At 45.3% G+C, this 14,726-nt stretch overlaps 1 protein-coding gene and 1 gene segment (V, D, J or C); one reads left to right on the forward strand and one right to left on the reverse strand.

Annotated features, from left to right (window-relative positions):
• Window positions 1–8,263: 8,263 nt before the first annotated feature.
• On the forward strand, window positions 8,264–13,218 carry LOC138750109 (Ig lambda-1 chain C region-like). The segment is given in 2 exon segments: window positions 8,264–8,345; window positions 12,762–13,218. Coding segments are annotated over 2 exon segments (408 nt in total).
• Window positions 13,219–13,223: 5 nt separating this feature from the next.
• LOC138750107 (glycogen synthase kinase-3 beta-like) overlaps window positions 13,224–14,726 on the reverse strand; it is a 397,322-nt gene continuing 395,819 nt past the window's right edge. The window contains exon 3 of the transcript XR_011349070.1: window positions 13,224–13,502. The gene's annotated coding sequence lies outside the window, so the exon portion shown is untranslated. The remainder of the gene's footprint in view (window positions 13,503–14,726) is intronic.

Consider the following 14,726-nt stretch of genomic DNA (forward strand, 5'->3'; position numbering starts at 1 on the left):
AAACTGTGATGCTAACCGTGCAACCTTAATTATTCCCAGGATACTTCCTCCTACTTTCACTGAGCTGCAATTGCTTCCAATTCCAGTTCCCTTGTTTCCCAGAGGGCTCTGACCCCTGCCCAGTGACTCTGTCCCCAGTGCCTCCCACTGATCAGATGACCACAGCTTTCACAGCTCCCGCCCCAACTTTTCTACCCCAACTCCACCATCCACAAACTCCCCACACCCATCCTGTCCTGCCCACACACACACAGGGCCAAGGTTGATGATGGGGGGTAGCTCCCAGCCATTGGGCAGCCTGCTGCTAGGATCACACAACTCAACGAGTGGGAGCAAGAGTCCTGGGGCAAGAGGTGGAGGGCAGGAGTTTACTGCAGCAGCCGGCTGCACGGGGCCACAGCCTCTGGGTGGGGGAGGGGGTCTGTCTTTTGAAGACCTGCAGTGGCAAGAGAGAGGAATAAGACATGGAGATTGTGGGCAGATTTCCCGACACCAAGGGGCAGGGGTCTCCCCACCTTGTTGAAGGTTTGGGACACTGCCATCAGGAAGGAGACTGGACCACTGCCCTACACACACCTCCACCTTCTGGGGGTCCTAAGAGCAGCTCAGTTTCCAAGGCTTATCAATGGGGAAAGGAAGGTTGTGGAATGGGGTTGAGGCTGATTGGAGATGGACACATTGAGGTGAGGGAACCAGTATAGTGGGAGGCATGGGACAGGAGCTTTGGGGATAGGGTTAGAAGGGGGCAGGGGCTTTGGGGATGGACCCGGCAGATGACGGGATTTGTTGGTGATCCAGGTGTGGGATGGGGTTTGTGGATGATCCTGGTGTGATATGGGGCTTGTGGGAGGAACTGGTGAGGGAAGGAATTGGGGATGGTCATGGTGGGGGATGGGATTAATGTTGGACTCAAGTGGGGTATGGGATTGTGGACTGACCCCGGTAGGAGATAGGATTGGAGGTGGACCCAGTGGGGGATGCAACTGGGGACTGACTCATTGGGGGATAGGTTAGATATGGACATAGTGGGGGATGGGATTGAGGACTGACCCAATAGACGGAGAACACCCCCAGAACTCCAGGTCACTCATCTTGGCCACCTTGGACTAAGCTTTCTCACTTTTACATGACAACTCTCTGTCTGCCCCCTCCCCCTTTCTCTCTCTCTCTCTCTCTCTCTCTCTCTTTCTCTCTCGCTCTCTCTTTCTCTCTCTCTCTCTCTCTCTCTCTCCCTCCCTCTCTCTCTCTCTCCCTCTCCCTCTCCCTCTCCCTCTCTCTCTCTCTCTCTCTCTCTCTCTCTCTCTCTCTCTCTCTCTCTCTCTCACTCTCTGTCCCCCTTTCTCTTCTCTCCCTATCTGGCACATCACCCTCTCTCTGTGTGTTGGACAGATTTGCCTTGTTGACTCTGGTAACGGGGCTGCCTTTCAGGTCTCCGGTGATCACTCACTGTTATCTGAGGGGTACTCTATAGCTCCAAAGATGAGCTCTGGTCCTTGATAATACCGGGAACAGATGAATGCTGCACTGTAATCAATATACACTTACACGAAGGTATCTTCACCTGCAACTCTGCCTCAAGCATCTTGGTCATTTGAACCCGTCATCCCTCATTGTGCTTCAACCCTGAATTGGCCTTGTTTGAGCCCAAGGTAAAAGGAGGGATCAGGCTTCCTCGCACCAGGTTGGTTTTTGGGGTCCAGATCAGACCCCATCACATCTACCAAAACCAGAGCTACTTGCTTTCGGGCTCAGAACACGACAACACAGGGACAGGTCTTTCTTTGCACATGTTTAAACAGGAGAGGACTTTGTATTCTGGAGCGTCGGAGAATAAGAGGAGGTTTAATGGAGCTGTTCAAAATGATGAGGGGTTTGGAAGCAGGCTTTTTCCACTGAGGTCGGGTGAGGCAAGGGTGAAGGATGAAATGTTGAGGGGGAACACGAGGGAGAATTTCTTCACGCAGAGTGGTGAGAGCGTGGAAGGAGCTGCCAGCTGAAGTGGTGAATGTGGGCTCGATTTTGACACTTCAAACAACTGGACAGGTACATGGGTGGGAGGGATATGGTCCAGATGCAAGTCAGTGGGACTGGGAAGAATAATAGATCAACAAGGGCTGAATAGTCCGTTTCAGTGCAGAAGTGTTCTGTGTCTGCACCAAACACACAGCTCAGTTTGTCCAAAAATTCAGCCAGCTCCCTCTACACCCTGCATATTCACTCCATAGCAGTCACTCTCAACCTTTTGTTGGCCTTATTTTCCCCCCCCAACCCCCCCCACCCCACCAGCATCTCCGTCCCTCCTCACCCCCCTCAGGACTCAGCACAAAGTTTATGGGCCATCTTTCTCTGTGAAACAGTCACATTTTGGTTTCTTGCATATTTCTTTCCTACTGACTCCAAAAATAACAAAAAGATATTTATATTACCTTGATACAATGTGTTGTGGCCCCCACAGAGAACCCTCTTAAAACCTGCTATTATATCTGCTTCCATCTCTGCTCCCAGGAGCCCATTTCATGCACCCACTGTATGGAAAAGTTAAGGCACCACACATCCCCCTTCAACTCTCACTCCCTCACTTTAAACACACGTCCTCTGCGGTGTGACAATTTTACCCTGGGGCAAAGGTCCTCACTGTCCAAAGCCTCTCACAATGTTACCAACCTGACACAGGTCTCCCCTGAGCCTCTGATGCTCTTGATAAAACAACCCCAAGTGTTTCTGACTTCTCCCCGTAGCTCATCTCCTCAAATCCAGCAACATCCTGCTCCTTCCTCCTTCCTTATTTCTGTCCCCATCCTACCTTTGAATTCAGGCACCTGCCCATTTCTACAGACACCTGACGAAGGGTGCAGGCCCGAAACATTAGTTATCTTTACCTTTCTATGGATTCTGTGTGACTTGCCCAGTTTACCCAGTAGGTTTGTGTATTGCCCTTGGCCCCAGCATCTGCAGATTTCCTAGCAATACAGCATTTCCCACCCAGTTCATTTAGCAAAGAGTCAATTAGCAAATGCCACGGTAAGATATTTGGGTTATGTAGTTGGCCGTGGCAATCTTGCACCTATTCAAGCTAGGGTGAATGCAATTTCTGAGTTGCTGACTCCCAATGGCAAAAAAGCAGTGAGAAGGATTAGAGGAATGGCAGTATGTTACTAGAAGAGTTTACCCAGCAAGTTTGTGTATTGCCCTTGGCCCCAGCATCTGCATATTTCTGAGCCAACCCCTCCCCTATCCCTTCCCAGAGCTTCTGCATCCATTACAACATCAAGCATTATAGACCAGTACAGGCCTTTTGGCCCATGATCCTGTTGCCACCTTTATAAACCTTCTCCACAACAAACTAACCCTTACTCAAACCACACCCATACCCTTCTGTTCCCTTACATCCACATGCCTGTCTAAGAGTCTTTTAAATATTCCTATTGTAACAGTCTCCACCACTACCACTGACCATGAATTCCAAGCCCCTTCCCTCTCTGTGTCTAATAACATCTCCCCTCACCTTAACCAGATGCCCTCTGGGATTTGCTACTGTCACTTTCAGAAAAGGTGCTGGTGCCAATCCTATAAAAGCCCCCAGAATCTTATTTAGAACAAGTTATTAAGTTGAGGAAGGGGCAAGTTGGAGGAGGGAGGAGAGAACTGGTGGGGGAGGGGAGAGAGCCAGGGGAGGGGTAAGTGGAGAGGGTGGGGAGGAGTGTACAGGGGGAGGGGAGAGAACCGGGATGTGGAGGGAAGCAGGTTTATGGGGAGAGGGGTCAGGGACCGCTTTGAGTTAGTGAATGGGTAGACACAGACATACCTACCTGCCGAAGTCACGGAGCTTTAACACGGCCGTCTCGGGATCCACCAGCATATTCTGGGGCTTGATATCTCGAAGGCAAACCCCCCCAATCATGGATGTAGGCCAGGCTCTGGAACAACTGGGTCATGTATACCTGGCAACACAGCAATGCAGCATTTCCCACCCAGCCCAGTGCCTCCACTGGCTGGGCCTAGTCCCAGTGCTGGGGGGAAGGGGTGGATCAATCTCTGCCACTCTACATCCATCCTCATCACCCCCTCCACCCTTCCCCCACACCTTCCCTTCCCTCCTCATCAATACCCAGTGAGACCCTCATTCACCCCTCATCAAAAAGTTCCCAGCGACCTCCTGCATATCCTCCAACCCCACCCTGCCCTCCTCTCTGAGTGCCTGCTGCCCCCAGTGGTCAACACAACATGGCCAGAATCCAAGGGCTCAGTTAGTAGAGCATTGACGGTCCGTAGTGGACCCGTTGCCTCCTTCATCAACCGACTTCTGGTGAGACTGCACAAAGTGTGCAGCCCCAACCACCCTCCCTCGTGAGGCAAGGGTTTACCAGGAGAGAAAAGTGTTTTGAGTGGAGGAGAAATGTTTTTAGCTGGGTGTTGGGTGGGGCCGAGCATGTGGAGGCCGAGTTGTTGGGATGATTTAGAGCAGCCGTTGATTCGTAAGGGCACTAAATGAGGTTATGGGGAAAAATCAATTCATGATATGAATGGAGGAAACAGACTCAAGGGGCTGAATGGCCTAATTTGTTTCCCTTGTCTTGTGGTCTTGGCTGGTGCTGTTTGGAGTTGAAATGGCGAGAGGTCATAAGTTTATGGGTGTGGAGCTGTACAGTGGAGTCAGCAGGACAGCCAGCATCCAGGGGTAGGCACTGGGCGGAGGGGCAGGTCGGAGGAAACAGAGAGACTACAGCGAAATGGATAGATTCAGGGAATGGGGAAAGAAACAGCAAATGAAATACTGTGAGTGGGGTTGGGGGGGGGCACGTGGGACTTATCTCATCACCGGAGGAGTAGAAGAAGTAGCGGAAAGTCACAATGTTGGTGTGATCCAACTTCCACACGATCTGCAGTTTGTGGTTCTGCAGTGAGGAAGGAACATCTGCAAGGGTGGGTAATGGGTCAGCACCCAAGGGGTGACTTGTCCAGGTTGGGGGTGGACATGAGGGAGACTCGTCAGGAGGTCAGAGGTGGGGGACTCATCAGGAAGCTGAACGTGGGTTAGGGAAATTCAACAGGAAACCGAAGGGAGGGGGATTTGATGGGAGGCAGGGGTGGGGGGCTCGATGGGGGGGGGGGGGAATTAGTGAAGAATAATTTCAGTTTTCATGGTTGTGTACCCAGCTTCAATTGAACAATGAATTTGGAGACAATCTCCAATATTTTTCAGCTGTACGCAATTGTGTGTGTGTGTGTGTGTGTGTGTGTGTGTGTGTGTGTGTGTGTGTGTGTGTGTGTGTGTGTGTGTGTGTGTGTGTGTGTGTGTGTGTGTGTGTGTGTGTGTGTGTGTCTCTCTCTCTCTCTCTCTCTCTCTCTCTCTCTCGATCTCTCCTCTCTCCCAAACACCTCACACACTGCTCTGCCTCGATTCCTCCACCCCCTCTCTCCACCCCCACCCAACACCATCACTTCTTGTTACCCCACTGCCTTCCATCCATCCCCTCCCACCCTATCCCCCCAGCTGAACACTATATCCCCTAGCTCTGATCCAATCTCCCTAAGCCTGTGGTGCACCCCCTTCCCTTCATTCCCCCCTCTTCTTTACCTCTGCTCCCACAGACCCCATCGCTGTATCCTCTCCCATGCCACTGCTCTCCCCTCCCCAGTCCACTCCAGCTGCTTCAGTAAGTGCCGTGCATTCAGGATGGGGAGAGGGGGTTAAATGTGGACTCCATTCTCTCCACACATACTGGGTGAAGGATGATAGCAGAGGAGTCCCTGTCTCAGTATGAGAGCATGTGATAGTCTCTTTATCTCACCCATGGATGCTGGACGCTTCCAAACACAACCTCGTTAATCAGAGGCTCCCTGGGATGAGACCTCCTCCTACTTTCACATGCGGCCATAATCCAGTTCCAAGAGAGGCATCTCCTTCTCGTGCTGCTGTGCCACGGCACGGCTCAGCTATGGCAACACAGCAGCAGGTGCCCTCTGCTCTGACATCATCACCCCCTGTGACATCATTACCCCCTCTGTGACACCACTAGTGTCAAGGGCAGGCACATCCATCCATTTAAATCCTCCTCAATTTTCTCAAGGAGAAGGTGGTTGGCAGGTGGGGGGAGTAATTCAGATTGTATAAATTACTCCAGTTATTATCCATTCTAACTCCTAGATATTTGATCCCATTTTGCAGCCTCTTTAGTCGACTATTTTCTTGACATTGACTATAATCCTCCTTCCTAACTGCATGAATTTGCATTTATCCCAATTGATCTTATACCCAGAGATCTCCCCACAGTCCTCCAGACTGGAGCGCAGCTCGGGCAATGAGGTTGTCGTGTCTGTCAGAAAGATCAGAACATCGTTGTCAAATAAATTGATTTTTTGCTCTTCCTGGCCTGTTCTGAAACCTTTAATGTCTGGATCCTGGCAAATGGCCATGGGTACTGGCTCCATGGCTAGTACGAACTCGCTCACTCAGCTTGTCTGACGCCCCTTCCCATCCTCATCATATTTTCATGAATGCAGCACCTTTACAGCACCAACGATCAGGACTGGGGTCCTGTAAGGTCTGTAAGGTGTTTGTACGTTCTCCCAATATCTGTATGGGTTTTCTCAGAGACTCCAGTTTTATCCCACTGATCAAAATGATCCTGGGGCTGTAGATTAATTGGGTGTCATTGAGTGGCACGGTTTCGTGGACCATGCTGTATGCCCTCTCAGTCAATATAGATTATCAATAGATGGGTCTCAAACATAAATCACTGGGTGACTGTTTTATAATGATGTAAAATGCAAGAGGTTAGCTAAAATGAATGTTGGGCTCGGTGAAGATGAGATTTGATATTAGATAATGAGGAAATGGCTGAGGCCTTGAATCACTATGTTGTGTCGGTATTCTTAATAGAGGACATGTCGACCATGCCAAGGACATGTTATGGATGTGATGGGAACTGAGGACCTGGTTGTATTAGTGATCACTAAAGAGTCGTACTCTAGAAAAAATGAGGGTCTAAAGATAGATAAATCCCCTGGTGCTGATGAACTGGTTCACAGGGTATTGAAAGAAAGGGAAGAAGTTATAGTTGAGGCCGAGATGAGAATTTGCGAAGATTCTCTGGGCTCTGGGCTGATCCCAGTGGACTGGAAGATGGCAAATGTCATGCCACTATTCATGAAAGGATGCAGGCAAAAGCCAGGGAACTATAGGCTGGTTAGTTTCACATCTGTAGAGGGAAAATACGAAGCTATCTTTAAAGAAGAAATAGTGAGGCACCTGGAGCAAAATAGATCTATCAGGCAGATGCACCATGGATTCAGCCTCGATTGCAGAGATATAACTATATAACCATTTACAGCACGGAAACAGGCCAGTTTGGCCCAACTAGTCTGTGCTGAACATCATCTCCCACTCAGTTCCACTGACCCGCATTTGACCCATAACCCTCAACACCTCTCCTGTCCATATACCTATCCAAACTTTCCTTAAATATTAACATCATTTTCGCTTCTACCACCACTGCCGGAAGTTCATTCCATACCCTCCCCCCACCCTGTGCATGAAGAAATTTCCCCTTATGTTTATCTTAAACTTTTTGCCTTTTCCTCTCAATCCAGGCCCTCTTGTTTGAATCTCCCCCACTCTCTGTGGGTAACACCTCTCCACATTGACTCTATCGGTCCTCCTTATCACTTTGAATAAACTAATGGAATATATGGAAATGTTTTTGGGAAATAAATTAATAAAATAGAGTAGGTTACATACATACACACACATTAAAACAGATCATATATGAAATACTGAAGAATTCATATTCAGTGACTTTTCAGAAATTATGGAGAAATTTATGTACATTTCACAAAGAGTGCTAATTGAAATGATGTCATGAAATGAATAGACTGGATTCAGTTTGTCTGTGTTAGATATTTCTGCAAGGCTTTTGACCTCTCTGCAATGTGCTCACTCAAATTTCATTGAGAGGTTTGTTTACCTAAAACAACAGATGGGAGCAGAAGACTAACTCCTATTGATTGGTGAAGAAGTTGCGGGGGTTGGTTTGCAAGTGAGAGAGAGAAGGACATGTGGCAGGCACTTGGAATCTGAGAGAGAAAGAGAGAGAGAAAGAGAGAGAGAAAGAGAGAGAGAGAGATAGAGAGAGAAAGAGAGAGAGAGAGAGAGAGACTCTTGGAATAAGTGCAAAATAAAGGAACTCAGTAGTAGCCTGAAAGAAAGAGGCTATCATCTGGAGAACCCTGATGGGGAAAGTTTCATCACCAGGACATTGAGATGATTAATGGTGGTACCTCAGTTGTGGAAATCCTGGAACAGTACATCTATCTTTGCAAAACTACAAGAACTTTCCTGAGCGGTAAACATTTACCTTTTAAGTGCCAAAGCCTGGGGAACTTTATACATGTTAAATTGTGTGCAAAGAATAAGAATTGCCTGCAACCAGTGAACGTGGACGAATGAGAAGTGAGATTGAACCAAAGAACTTTTCTAAAATTTACACACAGATTACATACACATGCGCTTAGAATTAGAAGGGGTTTAAGATGGGTAGTTAATTTACAGTTTGATTCTGTTTTCAAGTTTAAAGATAATTAAAAGCAACTTTTGTTTAAGTAACTACTTGTTGTGGTGAATGTCTACTGCAACTGAGATTTGGGGTCCTTTGGGGGTCATAACATTACAAAAATTAACCTGGAAATATGAATGAGGAGGTTTACAACTTCTGAATTTTCTAAATTACTATGATGTGGCACAGTTTAAATTTATTAATAGAATGTTTGATTTGGAAGATTCATTGATATGGGCAAATATTGAGTGATCTCAAATTGGTGAGAAGAGGATGGATCAGTTTCTTTTTGATGGAATTCTTCTTCTTCTTTGGCTTGGCTTCGCGGACGAAGATTTATGGAGGGGGTAAAAAGTACACGTCAGCTGCAGGCTTGTTTGTGGCTGACAAGTCCGATGCGGGACAGGCAGACACGGTTGCAGCGGTTGCAGGGGAAAATTGGTTGGTTGGGGTTGGATGTTGGGTTTTTCCTCCTTTGCCTTTTGTCAGTGAGGTGGGCTCTGCGGTCTTCTTCAAAGGAGGTTGCTGCCCGCCAAACTGTGAGGCGCCAAGATGCACGGTTTGAGGCGTTATCAGCCCACTGGCGGTGGTCAATGTGGCAGGCACCAAGAGATTTCTTTAGGCAGTCCTTGTACCTTTTCTTTGGTGCACTTCTGTCACAGTGGCCAGTGGAGAGCTCGCCATATAACACGATCTTGGGAAGGCGATGGTCCTCCATTCTGGAGACGTGACCCATCCAGCGCAGCTGGATCTTCAGCAGCGTGGACTCGATGCTGTCGACCTCTGCCATCTCGAGTACTTCGACGTTAGGAATGAAAGCGCTCCAATGGATGTTGAGGATGGAGCGGAGACAACGCTGGTGGAAGCGTTCTAGGAGCCGTAGGTGGTGCCGGTAGAGGACCCATGATTCGGAGCCAAACAGGAGTGTGGGTATGACAACGGCTCTGTATACGCTTATCTTTGTGAGGTTTTTCAGTTGGTTGTTTTTCCAGACTCTTTTGTGTAGTCTTCCAAAGGCTCTATTTGCCTTGGCGAGTCTGTTGTCTATCTCATTGTCGATCCTTGCATCTGATGAAATGGTGCAGCCGAGATAGGTAAACTGGTTGACCGTTTTGAGTTTTGTGTGCCCGATGGAGATGTGGGGGGGCTGGTAGTCATGGTGGGGAGCTGGCTGATGGAGGACCTCAGTTTTCTTCAGGCTGACTTCCAGGCCAAACATTTTGGCAGTTTCCGCAAAGCAGGACATCAATTCTACGTTATTGAATAATTACCTATTTTGAAACATTGAATGCAACTATGGTATAAAATAAATAAATTTCTAGGTACTCAAGTGAAAATTTCAGATAAAAGACCTTTGTATCAAAATAAGATTATTCCCTTTACACATAATAATCAATTTTGAGGTTATGGGATCAAAATTGTATTAAATTTGTACAAGATTATTATGAAGCAAGTTATTTTATTTCTTTCCAAAGAGAAATATAATATTCCTTCATATAATCTTTTTGCTTGTTAACAATTTAAAGTTTTATTGTTGGATAATTTTAGACATACTTTACGGTTATCTAGATGATTGAAGTTTTAAATTTTACTTACAGAGGGAGGTAAGAAGGGATTTAGATCTGTGATGTATTCTTTATTACAGAATAAAATGTCTAAGTTGGATTTGCATAAATCTAGGTTGAAATGGGAAAAAAATTAAGGAGTACTTATTCATCAAAATGATTGGTTGAATTTAGTACGACTAAAACTATAAATGTCAGGTATCAGTTAGTTCATTATACTTTCATTTATCAATTATTTTTAACTCAGGAAAATCTAAGGGGATATAATTTAATTTTTTCAATTTTGAGTTATTGATGTCAGAAGGAAGTAGGTTCTTTTTTTTTTACATTCTACTTGGTGATGGTAAACACTCCTTGGAAAAGATTTATGGAATTTTTAGAAGTAATTTTGAAAGTGAAATTTTCATTACATCCTTTAGTATTTTGTTGGGTAACATTAACAGGTTGGGATTAGAATTAAGATTAAATACATGTAAAATTGCCTTTTTGAGATTGGCATTAGCTGTAGCCAGAAAATGTTTAGCAATTACTTGGAAAAATGAGACTGATTTGAGTATACAGAGATGGGAGATGGAATTGAGGTCTGCTATTTCGTTGGAGAAAGTAACATAGAATCTACATGATAATTATTTTTTCTATCGTAAAACTTGGGTCCTGTATTTGAATGATGTAGGTTTGAGTTTTTGAATCCCCAGCCGCCCAGTGTTGATGTTTCTCAAATTCATGGTAATTAACTGAGGAATTTTGTAATTATGGTTAATCTCCTCATTTCTCTTCCTTTCTTTATTGTGGGAGATAGGTTAGAGGGGGGTGGGGTTGGGTGGGAGAGTTAGCAGGATGGGGGTTTGTAGGGGTTTAGTTTGTATTAAATATACCATGCATGTTTTTATATTATTTTATCTATTAATTGTATATTTTTAATATATGTTTCATTGTTTTAATAAATTAAAGTTTCAAAAAAAAATTTGACATGTAGATGGATGGGAGGGGCATAGAGGGCTATGGTCTGGGTGTAGGATACCGGGTCTTGGGAAAATACTAGGTTGGCATAGAATAGAAGGACCAAAGGGCCAGTTTCTGTTCTGTTAAGTTCTATGGTTCTACAGTTTAATTTTTTTCTACCAAAAACATATGCCCCCTCTCCAGCTTGACAACAACTTTCCCCTCACACAGTGCCCAGTACTGAAACCAATACTTCAAATAGGGCCTCCCCAATGTCTTACACAATAGTTAATTAACCTCCCAACTCTGGGACAACAGTCTGACCACTGAAGGCCAATGTGTCCATGGCCTTATTTAACACCATATTTACAGTGGTGCTACTTCCAAGGTTCAAATTAGGTGCACTCCGCGACCCCTCTGCTGTACATCACTTTGGCGTTCAAGTACCTGTCTAAATGCCCCTTGAGTATTGCCCCTGATCCTGCCTCCATCGTCTCCTCTGGCAGGTTATTCCAGATACCAACCACACTGTGTGTGGAAATATTTACCACTCTGAACCCAATTAAATCACTTGCCTCTCATCTTGAACCTGTGTTCTTTAGTTTTAGACACCACCCCTCACCATAGAAATGAGACTTGCTCTCTCCATTATCGAACACTACAGCACAAAACAGGTCCGTCAACCCTCATTGTGTTGCTGACCGATATATACCAACCATCAAAAAATGAAACCCTCACAACTTCATAACCCTCAATTTTTCTTTTATCCATGTGCCTGTCTAAGACTATCTGAAATGCCCCTTATGTTCCATCTTCCACCCCCACCCCTGGGAATGCCTTCCAGGCATCCACAACTCTCAGTGTAAAAATACTTACCCCTGATGTCTCCCCTAAACTTTTCTCCCTTCACTTTGCAAAGATGTCCCCTGGTGTTTGCTATTCCTGCCCTGGAAAAGAAGGTGCTGGCTGTCCACCTTAACTATGCCTCTCAGAACATTAGACCACAGAACATTAAAGCATATCAAGAGGCTTTTTGGCCCTTCTCGCCTGTGCTGAGCTATTATTCTGCCTAGGCCCATTGATCTACATTCAGTCCATAGCCCCTCCGTAACCCTTCCCATCTACGTTGCCATCCAAATTTTTCTTCAATGTTAAAATTGAGCCCGTATTCACCAGTTCAGCTGACAGTTCATTTCACATGCCCACCACTCACTTTGCGAAGGAGTTACCCCTCATGTTGCCCCTAAACCTATCCCCTTGCACCCTCAACCCATGTCCTATGGTTTGTATGTTGCTTATCCTCAGTTGGAAAAGCTGACCTATATTTTCTCTGTCTGTACCTCTCATAATTTAAAATATCTCAATCAAATCTCCCCCCATTCTCCTACGCTGCAGGGAATAAATTTCTAACCTGTTTAATCATTCCCTGTAACTCCATTCCTGAGGTCCAATCAACATCCTAGTAAATCATCTCTGCACTCTTTCTATCCTGTAGTATGTGGCCAAAACTCCACATAATACTCCAGATTTGTGCTCACTAATGTTTTGCACTAATATACCATAACATCCCAACTCATGTACTCAATACTTTGATTTCTGAAGGCCATATTTTAATGTCGGTGGAATCTTTTATTCAGAGTTGGTGTCAGTGCTGGGACCTCATCACCTAATGATGCCTCCCTTCTGTTCTCCCACACAGGTAGAAACTCTCAGAAACCCTCAGTTTTACTGCTCCCACCCTCCCATGATGAGACTGACTCAGGCTCGGCCACCCTGTCTTGCTTGGTGAGCGGGTTTAAGCCAGGTTTCACATCGCTGTGGTGGAGTGTGGATGGGGTCAACACAGAGAGCGGGGAGATAATGGGTGTCGTGTCCCCGGATGCCGACCAGACCTACAAGCAGACCAATTACCCGAGTGTCCCCGCTGCTGCCTGGAACAAAGCCTCCAGCTATACCTGCATTGTGAGCCACAGCTCGCTGAGCTCGCCTCAGTGCGAGTATATCTCGTCATTATCCTGTGCATAGTGAGACCACGTTGGTCAGCAGAACATGCGGATTCTCAGCTCGTGCCTTGAATTTCACAGCTCAATGAAGGGCTCAAGCCCAAAATGTTGATTATGTATCTTTACCTTTGCTATATAAAGGACACTGTTTGACTTGCTGAGTTTCTCAAGTGTTGTGTATTTACTCCCACCACAGTATCTGCAGACTTTCATGTTTTGTTCCTGATTCTCTGCCCATGTTTAATGACCTCTCCGGGGTCTGTGTCTGCCTTGTGTGGTGTAATCATGCAGAAATGTTCACTGCTGGGGACCAAACCAATGCTTGATCATCTCCAAAGTCAGATTTTCCTGCGTTTGTAACATGGAAGATACTGTAGAATTATTCTTACACATCCGTGTTTCAACTCCTGTTGTGTGTAGAATGCGGAGAGATCACCCTGAAGATAATGAAAATGTTGTGATCAGATCTTGTGCAAAGCAGCTCTCAATAAAGTGGAGAAGAGGTGTGTTTGTGGTGGTCTGTCATTACCCAACTGCTCGCTGTTCATTCAGGGGATGGGCAATGAGTAAGGTGGCACTCGGAACCGAAACTGCAGAAAATTGTCGGGATCCCCCGTGGAGAACAAGTGATTATGACCTAAATCGCGGTCCACCTCAGCTCCAACCTCCGCAATTTCCCTCCTCTACACTGGAAGGATTCAGCACTGACTAGGAGATCAGTTCACTGAGCACCTTCGCTTCATCGTCACCAGCGGCAGGGAAGTCCCAATGGCCACCCACTTCAATTCTACCCCCCTCTCCCACACCGAATTGTCTGTTTGTGGTCTCGTGCCCTTTCCAACCAAGTCCACCTGTAAATGGGAGGAACAACACCTAATATTCTGCCGGGACCCTTTGTTTTTTTTTTGAATATTTTATTTATTCAACATATATAAGGTCAAAATATAAGAATCTTATAGCAATAGTACATAATAAAACATTTCAAATGGTGCTGAAACTTTATTTATTAAACATAAATTACTAAAATCTAAAAACATAAAAACTACAAATTACAAAGAAAAACCCCTATTACCCCACCCTCTCCCAAACTAATCTAATCCCAAATCTAATATATAAGATATTTCATTAAAAACAATGACAAGTTATTAATTCGGATTCCGTCAGATGACACCAAAGACCTGAAAAACATCATAAAGTTGTGATAATTTGAGGGAAAACTTCACTGATTAAGATAGAAATGAATAAATCCATTATTTTTATTTCATTATTTTAGCATTCAGACCCCAAATTTGCAAAAATAAAAAAATATTTATCCCTTAATTTATCCATATGTTTTTCTAATGGAATACAGCTTTGAATCTCAGCAAGCCATCTCTCTAATGTTAATGAAACATCAGATTTCCGTGTTACAGTGACACATTTCTTTGCTGTTACAAAAAACAACTTAACAAGCTTTAATTGGGAATCTAACAATAATAATTTAGGAGAAAGACTCTCAATTTTTCCCAACAAAAGTCATTCAGGATTTAAAGGAAAATTTACTCCCATTATCGGATGTAAAAATTGACTGATAGAACCCCAAAACAGGTTGACCATTGAACAAGACCACATCGAGTGCAGAACAGATCCAATTTCACTTCCACATTTAAAACATGGATCCG

Source organism: Narcine bancroftii (assembly GCF_036971445.1).
Source record: "Narcine bancroftii isolate sNarBan1 chromosome 5 unlocalized genomic scaffold, sNarBan1.hap1 SUPER_5_unloc_1, whole genome shotgun sequence".
Lineage (NCBI taxonomy): Eukaryota > Metazoa > Chordata > Chondrichthyes > Torpediniformes > Narcinidae > Narcine > Narcine bancroftii.